Here is a 24008-nt window from a genome sequence, read left to right as displayed (position 1 = left end):
GGATCCACGTGGATTTGAGGTGGTCATCATTCCTTTAATCACAGACACGAGCTACAACTTCATTGGTTTCCGCATGCTCCTCTTCACGCTGCACAACACATTCTCGTTCTTCCTGCTTATCCTTGCATGAGGCATCTTCCCTTGCCCGTTGTGGGCGCAACCTGCTGTGTGGTCGCCGTTAGTAGCTACTTGGTGCCTTTTGCGGTGTTTTGGTTGAGGATGGAAGAGGAGGTCGTGGGGGATCTTGCGTTCAGTGTGGATGTGGTAGTCGGCGTGGTGCATCCATGTGGTGGTGAAGCCCCTTGTTACCGGTCCTCTTCTTCTCGTGGGCTCGCCCCATCTTGACCTCGTGGCACCGCATTAGCTCCTCTCCTTATCGGATTTGTCTCTCTTCCCCAAAATATGCCATGTAGGGAGCTTTGTGTCTTATGTTGTATGGTGTCTTTGAGGACGGTGCGCCTGTGAGGAGTCGGTGACCGCCTCGTCTACGCGGATGGTGGGGTGTGGGGGCTTCGAGCAAAATCCTTACCTGACTTTTTCTGCTGGAGCTGGTGATGGCGACGCCCTCAGGCGTTGTTTCCCTCCTTTCGAGGCAACGTCATGGTGCTTTCCCCCTACCATGGGAATTCTCTGGGTGAAAACCCAATTTTGGCTCTCTGGATGGGCGACTGCGGTGTCTTCGACATTGTGTCCTTCTTGAAAGTGTCGCTTTGGAGGTTCCTCACATTTGGGTGTCCTCTAACTTGGGTCCTCTGTTTGTTAGCTTGGCGGCGGCCTTGCCCACATCAGGCCTATTATAGCTAGGTAGTTGGGTAGGTGTTGCGGATTAGGTCGTTTGGCGGTGCTCCGGGCCTAGGTTGTTTGTCTGCAGTGCTTGTGGTTTTAGCCCCTTTTTTCCTAGTTAATCGAGTGTTGTACGGTTCGGTCTCGTTTCTCGTAATATGAAGCAACTTCTTCTTACATGAAACAACATTGCTCCTACCATTAGTTAAATAAAAAGAAACAAAGAGAACAAAGCTAGAATAGTGACAGTTCATGGATAACACTAGATGAGTCAAGAACAAGTGGTTTAAAATTTTTAGGTGAAGCAATTCTATCCCAGCTGCCATCCATACTTGCTCCCATAACATGCGTCACCGAGTCAGCTACACTACAAAAACCGTTTGATTAGTCCCCATGTTTAACTAATCGCTCCTTAATTATTATTTCTTGTAATCTGAGCATCCAATTCCTCCCAAGTGGTTTGGTGAGAGGTCAGCAGCCAGCACCAAACCCTTCCAAAGCGAGTTGGTCCAACCATAAAAAAAATTGGCGTAAGGGGGGTTGTTTCCTCTGCGAACATTGTTGTCAAGTCGTTGCCAAATGCACGTCGAGTTTTTTCTAATGGTTCTGCCATGTGCAGCTCCTTTTTTCTTCTAAAATAAAGCTAGTACAAAAACCTAATCTGATAGCAGCGGCGTGGTCAAATGATTAAAAGGAAAGGCGTGAAACTAATGTGGCAAATTATGAGAGATCCCGGTGGCAACCTTTTGGGAGAATCAGCAGCTTGATGTATGGTAGTGGTAACCGGTATTACGTGCACATGGATGGAGTGGGAATTTTGTAACATTCGCTAGCCTGGAAAGGTCCTTCGATTTTACCTGTGTCCAATTTTTTTTCAAATGAAATTTAGCCTCTTTGTAACGTCATGTTTGTACACATATATAGTAACACCACCTGGTAACAACAAAGATTCTACCGTATTAATCGCTGATGAGTAAAAAATGGGTTAAATAATTCTCCTTGCAGAGCGCATGTGTTATGTATGCTATGGTAATGTGAGTAATGCCTTATAATTGGGTAGCATTCACATCAGAAGTTTTGGTTCTACTTGCTTTCACATTTTCTTTCACACCATAATATGCAGCCCGTAACAGCTCACAAGAAGTTTCTTCCCTTTGTCCGCATAATCCAACGCATCTGACAGTCTAGCATCTCAATAATGTATCACCACGTTCCTCGAAACGGAAACGCAACACCACATTTTTGTTCTGACGCTGCCTGTAAGCTAGCAACTAGCTACGGCCTCGGATACCGTCATCTAGCATGGGTACGCGAATCAGGTTACTTGGGTAGGACCCTAATTTCTCTCTTGCTTTGACCTGTTGGGCTAAACTGTTCAAGAACATTTGCAAATTACAACTGATTTCACAAGAAACAGATTAATCAACGGCATAAGCATCATGCATTGCGTTCATGATTGGTTTCTTTGGCATTTTGTAATGCTCATACGGCACCTGAAGTTCCACCTCTTTTGTCAGGAGCCGAAAATATTGCATGCTACCATAGCACTCTTTGAAGTCCAACCACTTGACCGATCATAGTCCATAAACTGGAACTGATTGGTTAACCGTATGCGAGAATCTAAATGATCTTAGAAAGAAAATTGCTAGTATATGCTGTTTCAGTTTAATTCGATGGATATAAATGTACGTTCGTAGCCTGTAGGCTGACTCACGAGGAAAGCTCAATTCCTCTGCACCTAGCTCAACTGATATAAGCTCCTGCATCTGCTTATGTAGATGAATCTATTTATCAATCATTCGCTTATGCAGACAAATCATTTATTTATGCAGACAAATTCACTTGTTAGTGTCACAAAATCACCGTCATACGAGTAACTAATCATAATCTTAACTTTTAAATCTACTCATGTAATCTCATATTCGATCAATCAAACAGAAACTTAACTCAACCGATTTAAATAGATACAATCAACTAAACACTATTTTTTTTAACAAATATAACTCCACTAAATCTATATATACGATCTATACAGACAAAACCTATACGAACAATCAATCACACACTTAGTTACATGTCTGCAGTTGCAGCCCAGCCTTCACGTATGCTCATCACACCAGCAGTTCCTGCCCTACGTCAGGCACCTTCACTAATCAAATGCGAAGCAAAAACAGCGCAGAAAGTGCAACAGCATTTTAACTGAAATGGGTAGCCATCTTTAACTGAACCAAATTTAAGGATAGCAAGGAACCATGATGAGCAGGGAGGTTCCCTGCTACCCATCCAATAAGAAACGAGATCCAACATGGGAAGAACTAGGTGCCACTCATCCAATAAGCTGAACCATTCTTTGTGCAACATACTCGATTCCAAATCAGCATTCATCACCCCAGAAAAGGCCGGACCATCATTGGCCATACATCATCGGTGCCACTAAATTTTATCCGAATCAAGAATGATAATTTACAACAGTGTCAATAAAACACAATAGACAATGGACCCAGAACATTACCTGGTATTCCAGAGAAGATGCAGGACTAAAAGGTAAATCAGGGTTATATGGCTTGTCAATGTTCAGTTCGAAAAGAGGAAAAAATGGCTTGTCAATTCATACAACAGTCACCTTCCTACATACTGCAATCAACACAGCTAAACATAATGCCCAAGCTGCAGCTAATGTACAGGCTACTGAGCCAAAGGGCTCCTAGAAACACAGCGGTGTACGGATAGAACAAGTGTCAGCAAGCCTGTCTTATTAGGCGGTACACCCCAGAACCTTCAGCCGGGGAATCCACATACACAGCTATGCAAAATACAGAGGATTTTCCTAAGCCAGAGAAGGCAAACATGTACAATTCTTACTGATGCATTGTCATGTCAAATACAATTAGGTGGTTATTGTCTACTCAACAAACTTCTGAACCTGCAAATCAGAAGAAGGTAACTGTTATTACAACTGAACTTATCTGAACTTATCTCAACAAAATAGAAGAACCATTGTGGAACAAGTTAAATAAATCAAGTACAAATACATCTAATTAGACAGTTGTGGAAAAAATTGTAGTCGAAAGTTGTGGAAAAAAATAATTCAATAGAATGTTAACAATGAAATAACGACCAAGAAAACATAACTGACAATATGATTAACTCTCTGCAGAGTCTGCAGTTCTGCACTGACAGCTGTAGAAAACAAATACAGGACCAACTTTGTTCCACTACGGCATTGACTACTCCATCTAAAAGACTTATAGCGATGCAAAATATTATAGACACTAATTGTCCAGATGCAGACACAAATTGTTGATACAAGCACGTATTTGTATGGTTTATGAAAAAATTGTCAGGTCCTTGAATTGTTTATGATACTAATACTCTCTCCAACCTTTCATTTTCTGATACTCTACATAAGAACTGGTGACATCAACTACAAGAAAGATCAAAGGAAGCCTTCATGACCAAAACTGCACAAGTCATCTTATTCAAGGACATTGTTATTGCATGACACGTGCGCTATGACCACGTGTTAGCAGAGAGCATGACACCTTGCTTTCTCCGCTCGACCTCTCTCCCCCTCCACCCCCCTTCTTCCTCCAACCATTGCCGCCTCACCCCCTCCACTGCCACTCCCACCCCACCCTGCCACAGCACCCTTGCCATCACCGGCGCTACAGCTGCCCCTTGTGCTGCCCCCAACCTCACCAGCGTCCATTTATTTTAAAAAGGTGTCTGAATGGTCCATTTTTAATTTGCTTAAAGTTATTTACTAGAAAATGCTTCCTCACATTAGGCAACAAATAAAATCTTGAACCAGCAACTATGTGCAAAGCAGAAGTCCAAATATATGCACTCTGTTTTGACAGGAAGTTCAGAAATGAAGCTCAACCCAACAAACAGAACAACTAACTCAAAACATAAGACCGAATTGGTTCCATGACGAATGAATGGGTTTAGTTCCATAACAAAAGCATAAGAGTGCAATGTATTAGACAAAATACATCCTTTTTATAAAAGAAAAACATCAAGGCCTCATTTTGATGGGTTCAGAAGAGACCAAAACATGGAAGAAACTTTACTGATAGAATTAAACTTGTGGCATAATCTTTTCATCTATTCATTTTTTTTTCCATTCTAATATGACTGGAAAGCAGGGATACCGGCAATAAGTTAACCGTTTCGGTGCTTCCAGCTAACAGGAAGAACCTCTCCTACAGAACGATTAAATCCAAAACAATGGACACTAGGAGTCTAGGACAGGCAATATAACCATCCCTGTGCTAAGAAATTTCCTTAGACAGCTGAATAAGCCTATGTTTTTCACTTTTGTGGGATTTGATTTTAAAAAAATAAGGAAACTAAGTCTTTCGCTTCACAGTACAGTTGGAACTGTGTTATAATGTTTTTTCCTTAACAGTAGTGCATGAAGTAACACCAAAATATATAATGTTTTCCTTAACAAGATGTTTTCATAATTCCACACCAAAATAGAACATCCAGAAAAAAGATTAACTACCATGAAAGCTGATGGAGAGTCTCTAAAGCAATACCAGATCAGCACGATATCTGATTGCTCGAACAGACAGACCCACTGGATGGCTCTCCAGAATGAAGAAATGTTTAATGATGTAGTCATGTACTTGTGTTTATCCTATTTTTGTCTCGTTTAGTAAGAATCACACGTTGTGAGCCTAGGTTATGGGTAAGGGGGGCACTAAGCCATTGATCTGTGGGTTAGGAAGCTCTTCTCCATGCTGTCAATACAAAGCTCTGAGGCCAAGCCTGCAATACAATACAGGATGGAAGCCACAGTTTGATTCCTAGGAAGGAGGCAATAGGGCACGATGGCAGAACTGTGCTGCACAAGAGGAGGCTAGAAAGGCTTTACTGACAGCAGGTAGCAAGGTGAGCCAAAGCGAAACAGTGACGTTTGACACCACGTGGTGCAACAGTGTTGGGATAAATGTGTTGAAGCACCGATCTGATATGCATCTGCCACCACAATCCACACAAATAGCACGGTCCTGGCAGGCCATGCCAAAAGGACAGTCATGGAGCCTGCTCTTGGGCTATGACCGCAATAATCCCTTGCTTCAACTTCACAACAAAAACATCAAGTTCGCCAAATCGGACACAATCTTGTCAAGTGTCCTTGAAATTAGTGGAGCCCAAGTGTTACAGATAAGGCATTATGGCCAGGGATGGATCACACACCATTGATCAGTTCACCAGGCTCATCCTCATGTTATCTACATGGCTCTAAGGCCATGTGAATGAATAGGGATAGACCACAAGAAGTATGACGCGTCTGAAACAGTTTCCTCTTTCATCTTTGCTTGACCAGAAAAATAAGGATTACCTCCAATGGTCGTCGGCAACTAATGGAAACTAACTTTTAGGAAACATAACAAACATGAATTATCTTTTCAGGAATTTTTTTCTGAATTACGTGAAACGTAACATATGGGAGCTAATTCATTCCTAACAAAAAAAACTGAACTTCCTATTTATAAACTCCCGGAGTCATCATATGCTAGTAACGAGAAACTAGAGCAAAAAGGTGTCGGGGGGGGGGGGGCACGGAATAGAAGGCATGAAATTTTAAGACACCAAGGTCTGTATTGGGATTTTCTTTTTTTATCTTCTACACACCTCTTTTTTTTCCCAGTCTACTCTGGTTGCAATTTCTAACTACACCTCCATAACATTATCATCTGGTTTGATATCATATTTGGTAGTATATAGTAATGTGCCATCCCAGATCCCACATAATTGGATGGTTAGCTGGTCGCATAAAGGTTGCATTGAAAGGTGGGTGACTAACCAAGAACTGGTAAATGTGGCTTTAGAATATTACGCTTTACCATATATATTCACAATATACATGTTAATGCCTAACAAATACTGTTAATTAAGCATGTGTATCAGAGAATACCGTACTTCTAAGTGTAAAAAATCAGAGATGCAAAAACATAGCATAGTATATAGTATTGGCGACCCCACACAACATAGTATAAATAATACTTAGCTGTTGCTTTCAATGTTATTTGAAACAACAGTATTGGCATTCGCATGGAAACAATTTTAAGTGAATTAAACAACAGGATAATTGAAAAAAACAAAATGCACTTAAAAGTAACTTGTGTGGTATACATTAGTGCACACAAAGTAATAGCACATACACCTTACATTCATTCACTAAGCAATCAAAATTACAATTAACTAGGTACCTTGGTACAATAGTAACAACAAAAAAAGTTCTTATTGGTACGCACCTATATCTCAAGATGAATTGGCAGCATCAGATCCATCTGAAGAGGAACTATCACTGTCTGAGTCTGCCAAAATGGAATTGGTAAATGATTAGGTTATCAAGCTATTTATACATTTTATCACAAGTAATGCAAACACCTGCATGTAACAGTTATGATCTAAAAGTTAACAAGAGAAGTGAAAGGAAGTATTACCACTAGAAGACGATCCAGAATCACTGCTGGAGCTGCTTGAATTGCTTGAACTACTTGTGTTCTGTCTGTTATTATCATTTTGATCCGGGGCAGAAGTTGCCAATTGCTCGCTTACCATCAAATCTGTTCGTAACAAAAATATAAACTTATTCTCTAATTTGTAATGCGTTTTTAAGATAAAGTAGAAAATAGACCAAACCTTTAACACTTTGCTTTGGAGATTTTTCACCAACATTAGGTTCTTGGGTGACTTGGGTCTGCAACACAAGAAAATGTAATTTTCAGTACCCCTGATAATTTTGCTCACCATAGTACTATTGCTAAAGATGAACGATTGAATGCTCATACTGGTTGTGGTTGCGGTTGCGGTACAGCATATTGTGCATGCAACTCTGCATCTTGCCTTGCAAGCATTGCACGCTCAGCCTTTCTCTTCTGCTTGCTCAGGTTCTTCTTGTAGTTAGCCACAAATCTATCAAGCTCCCAAAGTGTCTCGGCATCCATGCTATCAATTTCTACCTCAATCTCATCATCATGCTGCCTAACTGACAAATTCTTGTTCTTAATGATTTGCACAACAGCATCAAGCCTCTCTGGGGGCAAGTTCTGGAGGTTATCGCTAAGTTTACGCTTCTCTTCTATTGTCATGTCTCTCTTATTTGGATCCTTTGCCCTGGGTTTCTTCATTGATGGAGTCCGGGTATAAGTGGGAGTATGACTTATCGGCCTTGAATTAGAATCCAATGCCATATGATGTCTTATGGAATCTGACCTCTCTAGGAAGCGCAAGTCAATCGGAGGAGGTGGAAACTTCTTTGGCAATGGAGGACATGATGCAAGATAGTTAACCTCAGCCTCAATCTCAGGCCACTGCGCCTCAAAGATACCTGACAACTGCTCCGCCATGATATGAACATCCTGTCCCCTGGGGTTATATGTCATGGCATTATGGAAAGTGAGCCGCACGTCTTCAGCAAACTCCTTTGGGTTCCTGTACTGCCCACGGCTGAGCCGCCCCCTTATCGTGCCAAGGTCCATTGGGTGCTTGATAATGGAAAAATAGTCATGCAAGCCAAGTGCAACTGGATCGACAGGCTTGTTGAACACCCAACCAAACTTGTGTTTCATTAACCGGCTCAATAGGGATGAAGACTTCTTGAACGCGTGAGAGTATAACCTCCTTTCACCATGAGCTTCTAGGGACCGGTGTTTCTTCTTGTGGTGCTTGGATTTCTTGCGTCCATGTGAATCTGAGGGTGGGATCTTATCCTTGGCAAGCAGAAACTCTGAATTTTGGTACAACTGATTTGCCTTTGGCGTCCGTTTCTCCTTCTCAAAGGATTCTGTGTGAACCACAGACACAGTTAACGGCTGGCGTTGCAGCAGTGAACGGACAGGAGGAACCGCAGCAACAAGCTGGGCAGACATGGGCGTCACCATATCACCGGCTGAGAACTGCGACTGCACATAGCCAGCATCCACCACCTGCGGCGGCGGCACCACCATGGGCAAAGGCACGGGCGCGGGAGCCTCCTGCGCCAAGGCCTCGGCAGCCTCCTTCAGCCGCTTGGAGAGCACACGCACCTGGTCGAGCTCCCCAGCGAGCTGCCGCCGCAGCTCGCTCCTCGCCCTGCGCTTCCGAGCCTTCTCGGCCTTCTCCGCAGCTGCCGCCCGGTCGTCCCCATGGCCGTTGGGAACAACGCCGCCGTCCCGGTTCAGCCCCGAAGAGAGGTCCACCGAGGCGGCAGCGGGTTCGCCGTGCGACGTGGGGACGGGATCGAAGGTCGCCGCCACCGAATCGGGCCGCGCCGCGGCGACAACGGCCTCTCCGCGGCGAATGGAGCGACGAATCGAGGATAGGGTTTCGGAAAGGGGATTAGGGTTAGGGACGGGAGCAGGTTCCGCGGGAGGAGGTTTAGGGTTTTTGCGGGGGTACTTGCGGGAGTAGACCTTGATCTCCGACGCCCACCGCGACCTGGCTGGGGTGGACGAGGCGGCCGCCGCGGCCGGGGCCAGGGCGGGGCCCGCCGTCAGCTCATCCCCGCCGGCGCCGTCGCCGAGAGGGGCCGAAGCCATGCATAAACCCTAAATCCGGGACCCGGGGGCGGGCCGGATTGGGGAATTCGAAGACTTAGCGGCGAGGGTTTTGCGAGGAAACTGCGGCTATGGCGGTGGAGCGAGCAGGGGTTGGTGGCGGCGGCGGACGCGTCTCTGCTTTTTGTGGGCGACGGGTAGAGCCGGCTCGAAGAGGGAGGGGGGCTAGGTGCTCGTGTAATCCTGGCCGTTAGAATCTATTGATGGCTAATTGGATATCGGATTTGACTCTGGTCTGGCATGTTCTTCTGCTCTGCCCTGCTTGCTGCTGATTCCTCTGCTCCACCGGTAAGTTTGCTACCAGGATATAATCATTTTTAATGTTGGATACGTTTTGTCCTGCCTTTTGTTTTACCTCTATCCCTACATGGTAAAATTTTGTCTTTAAATGTTGCCCACTAGAGCATGGCCAAGTATAGAAAAGTGAAAAACCTGTGACGTTGAAGAGGGAGAAATCCCTAGAATAAACTAATTGACTCCGAAAATGACGAGCATATGTAATTAATATTATATATTCTATAAACATCGTATATTTATAAAAGTTATACGAGGATCATCCGTATTCTATAAAAAGTTATATGCACATAGTTGTTATGGAGTAGGACATGTAGATAAAGCGTAAGAAAAACTAATAGTACCGAATAAAGAAGTTATCTTCTATTTCGGAAGGAATTTGTAGATGTTTGGAATCTAGCGGTTTGAATAGATTACGCCTAGAGAAATCCGAGTAGATCACGCTTTAGTTTCCCTGACTATATAAGGTGGAGAGAGGGGCACATCCAAAACAATCGAAACGCATCGAATAGAAGCTAATCAGAACCCTTACCATAAGCAACTCGCGCCTTCAGATCTTAAAAGTTACAAACCCCAAATCAAGTCTAGCTGGATAGAAGATCGACACCCATTGAAGATCCATGATAGAAGCAATCTACATCTGACTAGCAGTAGGAACACATAAATCCGCCCAGTTCTTATGATTACATACACACACAACCCCTTTGCACCTTTTGATCCTAAGTATAATCAAGGCAATGTATGATGTAGTGTTATTATCTAATTCAGTGGTTTGAACCTGTATAAATCTGTCTCTTTTTGCAATATTCTTTGACAACTACACATGTATCTTTATTTTTCATATTTTTATAATAGATAGTCGTGTACAAATCATTGACAGAAAGATAGAGTAATTCACGCAAATAGGGTAATTCCTATGGCCATTTTAATTCCTTAATATAACATCGACCATGCAAAACTTGCTTGCTTCCTCTAACTTAAATGAAAGGGCAATGCTTCTGCACATGGTTTTCAAAAAAAAAAAAAAAATCCTAGGGCCAACACACATATGCACCCAATTCAAAGGGAATAAATAGTAGGCACATGCTCACTTGTAGTTGTCCTCTGTGGCGTCTTTGTTGCCACCATCCTTGAACTCACCTTGGTAAAGTCACCGTGCTCTAACTATCAACATGTGATCCTCGCTGTTGCATGTTCCTTGATTTTTTTAACAATGATATTTTATAGAAAAATTGCAAAAATAATAGAAGGTTTCATAAAATTATAGGAGTAACATACTGTCCCTAGGTCAATTGGTGATTAGGGACCTGTCGCAATACCATATAGCGATATATATTAATCACTAACTGGTCTGGTGACATGTTATGGACCATGACAATAAATATAGCAGTAGTTGCGACAGGTTCCTTGTCGCCATATGGTATGATGATAGGTCTGTCATTATATGATATGGCGACATGATGCTTTTAAGGTCTCAGGCGCGCGGCTCACGCGGCCACGCACAACACCGCACCACCCTCTCCCTCGCCTAGGGGCCGCATCGTCCTGTTCAGGCGCCGCCCCTGTGACCCTTGTGGCGTGCCTCACTGGTGGCCTATGCAGCTATGCACCACTGTTGTGCCGCTTGACTGGGGAAGGAAGAAGGAGCCGGAGGACGAGGAGAGAAGGAGGAAGGAAGAAGAAGGAAGGAAGGGTAAAGTTTTTTGGTTATTTATATTTGTAGAAATTTCAGAAACTAGTTAGAAATAGTGTAAGAAATTTAGAGTATATTAGAAATTTTAGAAATTAGTTTATAATAATTTATAAATCGAGAGTAGTTTAGAAATTTTAGAAATTGGTATAGTTGCGGTTAAATATTTAGCATGATTTATGAAATATTTTAGATATTTGTGCATTAGTTTTGAATGAGCGTGATAAATTTTAGCAGTTATAGTACCAATAAATATTTCAATTGAAGCGTGATAGGTAAAGTGTTGCGTGATTAAGGAATACTTTTCTAAGAAATATTAGCAATAATTCTTGAAATATCAGAGTGATGTTGGTAGAAGTGTAGCGTGATTTAGAAATAAATTGTTAAAAAATATTAGCAATAATTCTTGGAATGTAAGCGTAGTATATGAATAATTAAATGTTAGGATATCTAAGAATTAACAGACAATAATATGATTTTGGAGTAATTAAATGTTAGCAATAATTAAATATTGATTTAGGAATAATTTTAACAATATTAGTAGCAATAAAGTTTAAAATGTTAAGAAATTAACAGACAATAATATGATTTTGCATTTGGATGTCGGGAGGAGTGGTTTTTAGTGTGTATTATGGTGAAGTGTATGTTCAACAATGCGATAATAGGGTAGATTTAAGTAATTTCCGGGGTTTGACTATTACTTTGAATAACCCGGTGAAATGCGGCGTAGTCAAGTGATAGGTTTGTTGCATGATGCGTTGAAAATTAGCACGTCGGAGCAGCATCTGTCGTTCAAGGTTATGTTTCCTAAGTTATTTGAGACTGGGTGGAAGTGGACTTTACGGGAATGTGAAAATACACCTCAGTGGAGGCAATTTGTGAGGTCAGGATTGCAACGGGGTTTAGTCCATGTCATGCTCGTAGAAGCAACAACTTTAGATTATAAAGTAGGTCCGTCACATGCTGTTGGTGAAAATGTTGTCAATGAGAAAGTGCAGGAAAGTGTGGTTCCGGAGGTTCTCCCAGGGACTAGTGCAACAGTTGAGGTATAGATGACAAGAGAATAACGTAATGACGAGGAAGATAGTCAGACTGCAATGCATGCTGATAAGGGAGAGCGAGACGAGGCACTTGTGGACTAGATGGAGGTAGCTGATGACGAGTTCTATGAATTTGTGGACTCAGGTGTAGGAAGTCAGGATGAATGGTCGAATTTTGCATTGAAGAAGTTGACGGTGGATGATGGACACGAGTCATCATGGGCATATGATTCGATCGTGGTGACCAAATGCAAGATGTTTTATGATAAAGTCCATTTGCAGCATGCAGTGAAGAGATGGTATTTCTCGGAGAAGAGGGAGTTCAAGGTGGTAATTTTCAATCCTCGGGCATACGACGTGAAATGTTTAGATGAAGGTTGCACATGGTGAGTTCATGGATTCTTGTTGAGGTATGACACTGTATGGTTAGCATTCATTATTGAGCCGCATACTTGCAACTTGAGCTGACCTCTGTGCGCACATAGGAACATGACCGCTGCTTATCTTGCAAATGTGATGTACCCAGAGATTTTGAAGAAGACTAGTATGTTGCCATTTGGAGTTATGTATGCTATCAACACAAGATTTGGGTACGATATTTCGTATGAAATGGCATAGAGAGCGAAACAGAAGGTGTTAGAGAAGAGGTTTGACACATATAAGGATTCCTACCACAAGCTACTACCATTGCTAGAGGTTATTCAGGGTAGGAACCCGAACACCTGCATTGCTACTCATGATTTTATCAATTAGGATAGAGATCTATTTCTTCAATGTGCATTTTGGTTGTTCGGTTGTATGATCGAGGCATTCCGATATTGCTGATCGTTGATGTGCATGGATGGGACATTCCTCATGGACAAATATAGGGGTAGATACTCACAGCTATCGGGGTAGATGGTGAGAACTAGGTTGTACCTTTGGCTTTTGCATCCATCAAACGTGAGTCTATGGATAGTTGGCTGTGGTTCTTGTAGTGGGTTAAGAGAGGTATTGCTGGTAACAAGCCTAACATGTGTGTACTCCACAATCATCATGCAGGCTTGTTGAACGCTATCAACACATTGCAAAGTGGTACATGCGGAGTATTGCCGTGACTAGATTTGCATAGTCGTTGGTGTATGCGACATCTTGGAGCAAACTTCTACAAACAATTTAGGAGCAAGAGGTTGATGCATCTTTTTAAGAAGCTATGCAAACAGAATCAAAGAAGAAAGTTTGATACTCTGTGGGAAGAGTTGGATAAACTAACTGGTAGACACATGGATGAAGTTTTGAAGAAGCTAGTTGTACCAAGGGAGGAGGAGCCCGAGGGCCTAGAGCCTTTACCACTTGAGCCGTAGAGTGTGACCAAGAGAAGGAAGGGTGGAAGGAGAGTTTAGTGTTCCTCTAACTGGATTAGACATGAATTGTTGGAGAAATGGGCACTCATTGCAGACACTGATGGCTCATGTTATGGAATTATGACAATTAATCTCGTCGAGGTTTACAATTAGGTAATGAAGGAGAATAGGTCACTACCATTGGTGGAAATTGTGGAGAAGGTCACTCATGGAACGCAACAACATCTCTGAGAGTGTTACAACAAGGCCGTGCTCCATATGGGCAACCTGCAAGGTCACTCGTGGAATGCAACAGTATCTCTGAGAGTGTTACAACAAGGCCGTGCTCCATATGGGCAAACACTCGTGGAATGCAACAGTATCTCTGAGAGTGTTACAACAAGGCCGTGCTTCATATGGGCAACCTGCAAAGGGTGTACATGGAGAAGATAACATCTTACATGGAAGAGAAGAGCAAGAAGGGCCAATCCCACAAGGTTCATGTTGTTGGTAACCGTCAGCATGTGTTCAAGGTGATGTTGTGTGAGAAGGGCAGACTCAGTATCGGAAGGCATGAAATTACAATAGAATGCAGGTTGTGACCAGTGAACAACAAGTGTGAGTGCAAATGCAACAAGCCATCACTGATGCATTTGCCTTGCTCTCATGTGCTAGCTTGTTACACGAAGGGCATCATAGAGTCGGAGCATTTTATGTCCCCATACTATCACAAGGAAGCCGTAGAAAGTACTTGGGTCGGTGAGTTACTTGGGTGGCAGGAGGTAAAGGACTTCACAAATCCGCCTGGACAAGGTTCGTCTTGGATTCTTGATCCAAATAACAAGGTTGACACAAGGGGGCGACTCAAGACTCAACGTATCAGGAATGATATGAACTTAGCTGAGGGAGATCGAGGCCACCAGGAGTGCCTGGTATGTGGAGGTCCGCATTTGAGAGGTTAGTGCGATCAGTATCTTGTGGACACTCTAGCGTCAGGCATGTCCTGGTATGCAAGCCGAAGAAGAAGAAAAATCCTTCGAACGAGACTCGTATTTGAAGCACAGCGTGCATGTTTCCATGTTGTATTACTAAATTTATGGTGCCCTAAGTTTGTAATATTCATCAAACTATGTGTTTAACTTTTGTCGTATTACCACATTGTTGTATTATATAATATTCGGACAACTTGAGTATGTGTTGTAATATTTAAACTATGTTGTAATATTTGGAGCATGTATTATTTGGACTACCAGATAACCTAACTTATATACCATGTGTTGGACTATGAATTCATTTAAACTTGTATTGTTGTATTTGGAAGTATCTCATGTTATTATTCTATTAAACTATTATTGCAGGTATGGTGAAGCTTATGCCGATTGATTCGGTGATCAATGGTAAACATCGATCACATTTGAGAGACGGTGTCTTGCACTCCACTCTTCGCCTTCGGACACCAGAGTGCTACTGGCTCATAGACTCACAATGGGTACCCAGGTAATTAATAGTTACATACGTTCTGTACAAACAAAGATTGAGGTATTACTACTTTCTAAATTATCTGAACTGCATGTTGATCGCAACTGGTTTGCTACCGTTCGCGAGACTGATGTTGCCAGGTCGGGATGGTTCTCCCTGGTTCCTGATCAATGCATCACTGATCACTGCATGGGTCGACCTGTGGAGGTCAGAGATGCACACGTTTCACCTTATAGTTGGTGAGATGGCACCGACACTGCAGGACGTCTCCATGCTTCTTGGGTTGCCCTTATTTGGGCTAGCAGTCGGCCCAGTCATGGTGGAGGCAGGATAGAAGGCGGAGATGCTCGAGCGGTTCGACGATGTCTTGTAGGAGGACCCAGAGCAGTTGGCCTTTACTGGGGAGCATGGTCCCGCTAAGGCTTGGCTCGAGCAGTTCCACACCACGCGCTTGGCCCCAGGCGCAGAGGACTAGAGAGTACATAGGCACATAGATGCCTACTTGTTATGGTTGTTTGGTTGGGTGGTGTTCACCAGTTCCCACTATGACTTGGTCAATAAACACACGATCCACTATGCGAGGGAGATCACAGACAGTCCTTTGGAGGCGGTCTTGTAGTACAGCTGGGGTTCTATCATCCTGGCAGCGACTTACCATGGACGGACGCATGTGTATGGACCATGGAAGGGAGTATCATGACCGGGTGCCCACTCCTACTGAAGTTGTGGTCGTTCGAGCGGTTCAACATCGGTCGACCCACCTTTCATCCTTTGCGCCTTACAGAGCAGAGTTCTACCAATTTGCGGAGTATGGCATGTCTAACCCAGAGGACGGACTAACGATGGGCTCGCTTTTGTCAGGACCCCGAACCTGGGTCCCCCTGTGCCTCCTGTATCAGTCCCTGGATCAAGTAGCTGATACGCACAGAATTCAACAGAATGATATCAAATACATACTTCGAATACAAATAAGTAAAATAAATATCTGAAAAGCGAAAAGATGGTCCGGTGGACAAGAATCCACAACAGACCAGCTAGGCAAAGAGCCTACAGCGCAACGGAGCGAAACGACGATGCAACCCAATGCCACAGGCAACTCGGGTGCGGACGTGACCTTAGACTTCTTCTCTTCGACTTCTTCTGGGTTGAGGTTGAACTCCAACTCAACAATCTGAAAGCAACAAGACTGAGTACGGAAGGTACTCAACAAGTCCTATACTACTTCAAGGGCGTTGATAGATGCATAATGAATATTTCAAGGATATGGCTTTACGGCACAGTTTCAAGCGTAAAGCAGGTTTTATGCAGGTATCCAGTTATATTCTACATTGTTAACCTTTTGAAATAAATGTAACAAAGCTTTTGAAAACAAAGGCATGTATTTTCTGTTGGTATTGAGTATCACCTCAAGTCCCCAACGTATTAGAAGGTAACCTGGTAGCAAAGCTGTCAAAATGGTTTTAAAAGTAAAACAGTTCAGGCATCTTCTGTTGGTACTGAGTATCACCTCAAGTCCCCAATGTATTAGAAGGTAACCTGGTAGCAAAGCTGTCAAAACGGTTTTAAAAGTAAAACAGTTCAGGCATCTTCTGTTGGTACTGAGTATCACCTCAAGTCCCCAACGTTTTAGAAGGTGACCTGACAGCAAAGCTGTCAAAACAATTTTAAAAGTAAAACAGTTCAGGCATCTTCTGTTGGTACTGAGTATCACCTCAAGTCCCCAACGTATTAGAAGGTGACCTGATAACAAAGCTATCGAAATAGTTTTAAAACCAAAACCAGGGTAACAAGTTGTATCTGGGGGTTTTCAGTCCTGAGAGGGGCTATACCTCACTCCGCAGTCCCTTTTATCACATCTGGTGTACCTCTAGTACCACACAACTTCTGGCGGATCGAGCCAAGAACAACATCATACGGACATCTAGTCCACACACTCACTCATCAAGACTCACGCACCCAGAGTCTAGTCAAAACGGTTACTGCTGTCGCATATCCATAACCGTGGACATGGTTATTCGAATAGGTTTACACTCTGCAGAGGTTGTACAGCTTTACCCATACGATATGCTCAGCCTCCACCATAGCTAGCGGAGGAGCGAATCATACCGAGACCCTCCATAACACCTTTCATGCCGGGCTTTTCCACGTGATCCATCAAGTACCAGAGGCCATGTTCCGAAGGCCAGTCCCATTTTTAAGCCTAAGCCAGCTAGCAATCTCCAAACATCAGGACAACTGGTAACTTGGCTCAAGCGCTGCTCTCAGCCTCCTGGTATTATGCCCAACTCAGTCTGGTGAAAGAAAAGTCAAGTCCTGCCCATACAGGACGCATGGTTGCACGGGGTGGCTAAGCATGACGGCGCATTGACTCGGTCCTTAAGCGACCAGGACAGGTATCTTCCAGCAATGAGTACCCCCACGATACCTCACGCCCCCAAGAGCACCCTCCCCGGAGGACTACTCTACCTGCCCTCGCCAAAGCAGTTTTCACCCATTTTTACACATCACCTTCCATGTCCCATATGACATCAAGGATTTCCCGACCATCACGGAATTCACAACCATCAAGGAAGCATGGTATATGAGTTATCATTGATAATAGTAAATCTTGCCTCTGAAGAGAAGTGTTTTAAAAGCGATATCTCCGAGGAGATGTATTTTAAAAGCGACATCTCCAAGGAGACGTATTCAATCCTAAGCATACTAGATATCAAGATGTCATCTATTGTTAATATATTTAACAACATGTATTCGTAGGGTGATATGTATTCTGAATGATGACATATAAGGCATGGCAGTGTTGATAGGATTAACTACTACAAGTAGTTTGAAAGAAAAATGCAATATATAGCACATGCGATAATAAGTCCGGTTTTAGTTGATCATGTACATTATTTGAAAACCATAGGTTCAATATGATCAAGGAGATAGGACTTGCCTTCTTGAAGGGTCAATTCAAGATTGGTCTTGTCTCTTGAGTTTCCCGAGTTCTTCTTCATCGCTAGATCTTGCCTTCAGTTCCTTCCTTGCGCTCTTGCTTAGAACCATGACTTCGAGCCTACGTAGATTAATGACAAAAAGCGCACAACGACTAAGTAAATGAACACAAGAACAAAACCAAGAAATACCAAAACGGAAGAAGAATAACGGAGAAAACGATAAAAGCTAAACCTAGCGGAAGACGATCGGCAACTCTAATCAATATGAAACTAATACACAGAGAATAACGGGATCATCTAGCGAAGCTAGGCTAGGCTATTAACCTAGTTGTTTTATCAACTTAAGAGAAAACCTGAACAAATCACGATTAACTAGGTGAACTCTTAGTAGATTAACTGCCGGAAGGCGACAGCTAGAGATTCTACGTGTAGGTGAGTGTACATGTACAGATATGAATATATGTGTAATACTCATGTCTATAAATATGTGAGCATGTATACATATACACGTAAGTATAACTTTAGACAATTATCTGTGCTTAAGTGTAGAGATTAATATTCTAATCTATAGCACTAAATATAGTTATTTAATGATTAATCTTAAATGTTTAGTGTTGTTTAATTGCCACACTAAATAAGGTATATTTATTGCTATCATAAAAGCATACAGGTAATTAATTAATTAGATTAATCTATCCTTTGAATCTAATTAATTAATTATTAAAAGGGTATTCAATTAATTAATTACCAACGATAAAATATTCTATCATATTCTAATGATTGATATTTATTTATTTATCAGCTACACGAGCTAATTTATTACCTTAATTGAACTAAGATTAAATCTATAAACTATCACATGGAATATCACATGAAATATCAATTTATTCTTAAACACTTAATTGAAACAACTTTTAGTTATTCTTATTAAGAAAAGGAATTAACCTACTTAAGCTAGGTTATCACATGCGACAATATTACGATTACAACCTAAACATCATTATCGAATTATCTAACTTGACATTATTTATTATAAGGCGAAATCTAAATCTAGATTAAGCGCTGCAACACGAAATAATTATTGAATGAGAAATTAAATGAACTTCAAAAATTACAAAATTTGGCATGAAGGTAGATTATGATTTTAGAGAAATATCGGAGAAAGAATCACCGAAATCGGGGTTAAAACGGAGGAGTTATAGCGGACGGAAGATTGCCGGAATAGAAAATCCTGGAATTTAGAAAATGCCACTGTTTCACGAACTTGGTCTATGGAATTTGTGAACCGTGGGTATTTGTGAGGGGAGTCCACCGTAGATCGGCTCGGGTGGAATAGGTTCATGGTCCGTGGGCCGGTGTGGGCTTTGGGTGTGTGGTCCACCGTAGACCGGACGTGTGGACCGGGGCCGGTGGGGGAAAGGATAAGGCCGATCGGCCTTTTCCCGTGTGGCACAGAGAGGCAGAGTGAGGGGCAGCCAGAGAGAGGGAGTGGCGGTGGCAGCACCGGAGAGAGGAGGGGAGCCGGTGGAGAGATGCGCCAGAGAGGGGAGAAGAAAGGGAGGCTCACCGGGGTGGCGCGCGGGTGGAGCTCGCAGGAGGGAGAAAGAGTAGCCGGCGTGGCTGAGGCCGGAGCTCGCCGGAGTCGGCACAAGAGGAGACAACCGGATAGGAGCGCCCCAGGGGAGAGAGGAGCCGAGGAAGAGCTCGGCGGCGGGGATTCCAGTCGAGCTCGTCGGCGGCGATGGGAGACTGGTGGGGAACTCGGCCTAGCGGCGTGAGGTAAGGACATTGGCGCGTTCGACACCGAGCACGACGACGGTGAGCAGGGTGGCTCGGCGCGACATCGCAGCTGAGTGGCACGGCGTAGCGACGACAGTACGGTGGGATGCACTGCTTCGCGCGGATGAACAACGGCGCGGTGGAGCACACGGCGCTGCGCGTGCCGACCAGCTCGGCGGCAGCGGTGGCAAGACGGCGCCACGGCGGAGGAATGTGTGGGCGCAGGGGAAGGGAGCTCGGTGGGATGCCTGGGTGTATGTATGCATGTTTGTGTGTATGTGGTTGTGTGTGTGAGGAAGAGGAGGCTTGCAGATGAAGCTTGAGGAGGGCAATTGGCCAATTTGTTTTGCCTGCTCGGGTGTGATCTTTGCTGGTGCAGATGAGAGAGAGCAGGGAGGGAGGTGGAGCTCGTGGTGGAAAGATTAGAGGGAGAGGGAGAGGAGCATGGGCCTGCCTTGGTCGGTGATCACACAGAGAGAAGCATGGGGAAGGGGATGGGCTGAGAGAGAAAGAGAGATGAGAGAGAAAAGATATTTGTGACAATTTCAATTGATGTATTTGAGTTTGTAATGATTCAATTTGAATAGGTTCAATTGAATCGAATTGGCATAATTTAAATGAGTTTGAATTAGAAATTGATAAGACTTTGTAATGAGGATTCAAATTGCATGTTGATTGAATAAACGTATTCGAATTCGAAAACAGACGAATGGTCATTGAAGGAATGATTTCAATTGAATTTTTGAAATGATAGAACTGGAAGAATTGAATATAATGCGAATTATTCGAATTGCATGCGGGTACGAAATCGATAATGATTGATGAATCTGGATTTGAGATTGATTCAAAAAGAGTAATCGAATTTGGATTTGAAATGAAGTTAGGCATAATTCAAATAATGGTATTTGAATTAGGAATAATATTTGAACCGAAAGCATCGGGATTTGGATTAGGAAATTGCCGAGAAGAACTAAAATGGATTCGAATTGAGAGAACTTCAAATTCGAATTGCCACACAATGAACCATAAGAACGAATAAACCAAAATGCATATGATCAATTCATTGCAACGATTAATTTAGAACTAACTTGATACTTTCTGGAATACTTAGCCCAAAATAATATATTTGAATGTATACATACGAGTATATATACATCAAATATATACTTCCTTGATTTTATACAAGTTTAATAATTAGAAAAAGTTTTAATTTAGAGCGAATTTTGTTGTATTTTTATATGCTAAAATTCAGGGTGTTATAGCTTTGGTGCAAATGCGATGTAAGTATTTTAAATAGTGTTTTAGTTGCATTTATATTTTGGTATTATTTATGTATTTATGCTGACGCGCTGTTTGTGTGCAACCAAGGTGGATTTCTAGTATTGCACGTGGCGTCTACTCGTTCTTCGTCGCATGCATTGACTAGCTGACAGACAACAGCATGCGGTGGACACCATACATGGTTGCTAATGTTGCCGCACGTGCACCCATCAAGCTAACCTCACTATGCAGTAGAGGCATGCCCTTCTGGCTGATGAGGAGGAACCTCGTGTTTGACATCCACGTTGAGCCCTACAACTCAGACTAGGTTTTTTGGCAGTTCAGGAGGGCACAAGAGTTTCCTCTGCTGAGGGTGGAGTGTGTGCCACAGTCAATTCATATATCTTTTGTACTATACTTCGATTAGTCTTCATTTACTTAATTAAGATATCTTTTGTACTATATTTTGATTAGTCTTTATGTACTTAACTATGACTATACAATATTACTATTTTTAGACTATCAAGGGAAGGGTTTGGGTTGACCCACGATGGCACATTCGTCACGAAGCTGGGGAAGTGGGTGGAGGGTTGGCTTGAGTCTGCCACTTGCGTGTACCATTATCCCAGGGATTACGACCCCTCGACGTACCCGGTGTACATCCGATGGTTTCGTGGGGCGACGCGTTGGAGGTGCATCCCAGAGCAAAAGGCTGGTCCTCAACAGGCGAGTGTCAGCGACATGTTCGTCATGCAGCCCCCTGCCGTATACAATGAACTGGTTAGTATTCAGAGCATATATTTGTAAATTGCAAAGTGCATTCCATAACTTTGAATTTTAAATGTGCCTCAGACGGACATTTGTGAGGAGGTACAAGCCGACCTTGTTGCCTTTGTAAACAAGCTTGTTGCCTTTGTAGACAATCTTGATGCACATCCACCGGGAGTGGACCAAGGCGAGCTGAGCAGTGGTCTACATTGGCTTGCACGGCGCTGTCAGGATATGTTACATCATGTTTCGTGCAGGGGAGGACGTGACGATGTGCCTGGGCCATCTAGGAGGAGGTCCCCACCACCAGTTACTGCGTCGAGCACCTCCTACATGTCGAGGGGGGTCATCGTCTCAGGTGCCACAGCCTGGCCTCACTTTCATCTCCACACCAGGGTGGATGGGAGGCTTACCTGGTAAGTTCTAGCGTTCCTACAAAATTTGTTTTGTTTTCACGTTTTCATCTCTTACAAGTATCGTTTGTACTAACAGATGCTTATTGGGATGACACAGATGCATATGTATCATCTACTTCTCATTCAGTGGATGACTGGGGGTATCAGTAGGCTTTTTTTGCAGGAGTCTGAACAACTGGTTTGCAGAGCCTCTCGTCACTCAGGGCTTGTCTCAGTGGGTTGATGCCTTGGTGCCTACGCAGCCTACTCAGGAGGAGGCGGCCACCCCGGAGGATGCGGCATGCCCTAGACATCAATCGGACCACTTGACGTATTCATCACAGCAGATACGTCACCGAGCTAGAGGAGGGCCTAACAAATGGGCCAAAGGACGTGCTTAGACTTGTACTCAGTGCTACTGTTGTACTTGTACTCTGTGCTATTATTTATTTTATGTTGTTGTCATATCATGTTGGATGTTTATGTTGCTTCTTTGTTATCAGCCATGTTTTTATTACCTGTCATAATTTTTTTACTGTACCATGTTTTTGTTTTGTGATTCTATTCGGACCATTGACTTGTACAACGATCATTCCATAACAATCATAATAAACATATCGACCGAACATACAATGACATATACAATACCCCTAGTGGTGTACCGGCGCTTCACGTAACATGCCTTAGGGATTAAAAAACAATATAAGTCAAATACGAAATCAAATCCCCCCTCGGCGGCTAGAACACATCGATACTACTCTCAGTTGTTCCTCCGGCCCTCCATGCGAGGCAGGATATAGCATCTTCTAATGTTCCTAGCTCTCTCTTGGTTGAATTATTCATGTAGTTCCTTGATGACGATGTGAAGGTGACGGATGTACTCTTGAACGTGTGGTTCTATCCGCGGGTCAATCCAGGAATGGAACCCATAATCATCCGTCTGGAAAAAGTGATAGATGAGATAAGTAAATGGTGTTGAGACAATAGGAAAGAAAGTGAGTATTATTTGTTCGTACTCTGAAATGTGGAAATGGAAGAATCGACATCTTATGTCACTGAAATGCTCATAAACTTGGACTACAACATCATCTCCATATCAACATGGTGGCCAAAATGAGCAAGGAAGAGCATTGTAGTTTCCATAGAAATCTTTACTATAGACGTCTAAATGGGGGTATGGAGATGGTGGATCGATGAGGCCATCAAGAGGATGAGGATATGCCATTGTCTCGATGCAATTCAAGGTTAGGAGATGTGTGAGTAGAGAATCGATTGTGAGTTGTTTTTATACGAGAAGTCCTGGCGGTAGTGGATAGATGTGGCAGCACTGAAAAACCTATTGGCTAGACTGCACCAAACTATTAGGGGTAGCACTAAAAACTCTTTTCGCTACCCTGCACTGCACTGCAACATTGAATCATAGACAAGTTTTCCCTTCCATTGCAGTAACATATGCTAATGATCTTACCAGAGTATCCGATGCCCTTCATCAATATAACACACTACTTTATTGACTCATGCATAGGTTTCTCCCTACCGTTGCAGTGAAGCACCATATGAGTGTACCAGAGTATCTGATGCCCTTCGTCTATATAAGGCATCTCCATGCAACTTTCCATATCATAACCTTTCGTGTTACGAACCCTACCACTATCACCGTGCAAATAAAATACAACGTTACATGACAGGATACAATTTATTCAA

The 24008-nt window shown here is 43.0% G+C and overlaps 1 protein-coding gene across 2 annotated transcripts in view; it reads right to left on the bottom strand.

Moving 5' to 3' along the window:
• Positions 1-3221: 3221 nt before the first annotated feature.
• Positions 3222-24008, bottom strand: part of LOC133918734 (transcription factor GTE4-like) — a 67205-nt gene continuing 46418 nt past the window's right edge. The window contains exons 1-5 of one of the 2 annotated variants that reach the window (XM_062362768.1): positions 7593-9504; positions 7444-7501; positions 7245-7367; positions 7053-7115; positions 3222-3706 (exon numbers count right to left, since the gene is read on the bottom strand). In XM_062362768.1, the coding sequence (XP_062218752.1) occupies positions 7060-7115; positions 7245-7367; positions 7444-7501; positions 7593-9320 (1965 nt within the window). In that variant the 5' untranslated portion in view covers positions 9321-9504 and the 3' untranslated portion in view covers positions 3222-3706; positions 7053-7059. Of the gene's footprint in view, positions 3707-7052; positions 7116-7244; positions 7368-7443; positions 7502-7592; positions 9505-24008 lie in introns of those variants that run through there. The other variant, XM_062362758.1, reaches the window with a different exon arrangement.

This window comes from Phragmites australis, chromosome 5 (assembly GCF_958298935.1).
Source record: "Phragmites australis chromosome 5, lpPhrAust1.1, whole genome shotgun sequence".
In the NCBI taxonomy this organism is placed as follows: Eukaryota; Viridiplantae; Streptophyta; class Magnoliopsida; order Poales; family Poaceae; genus Phragmites; species Phragmites australis.
Note: the sequence above shows the minus strand (reverse complement) of the source record. Positions and strands in the feature narration are given on the sequence as shown.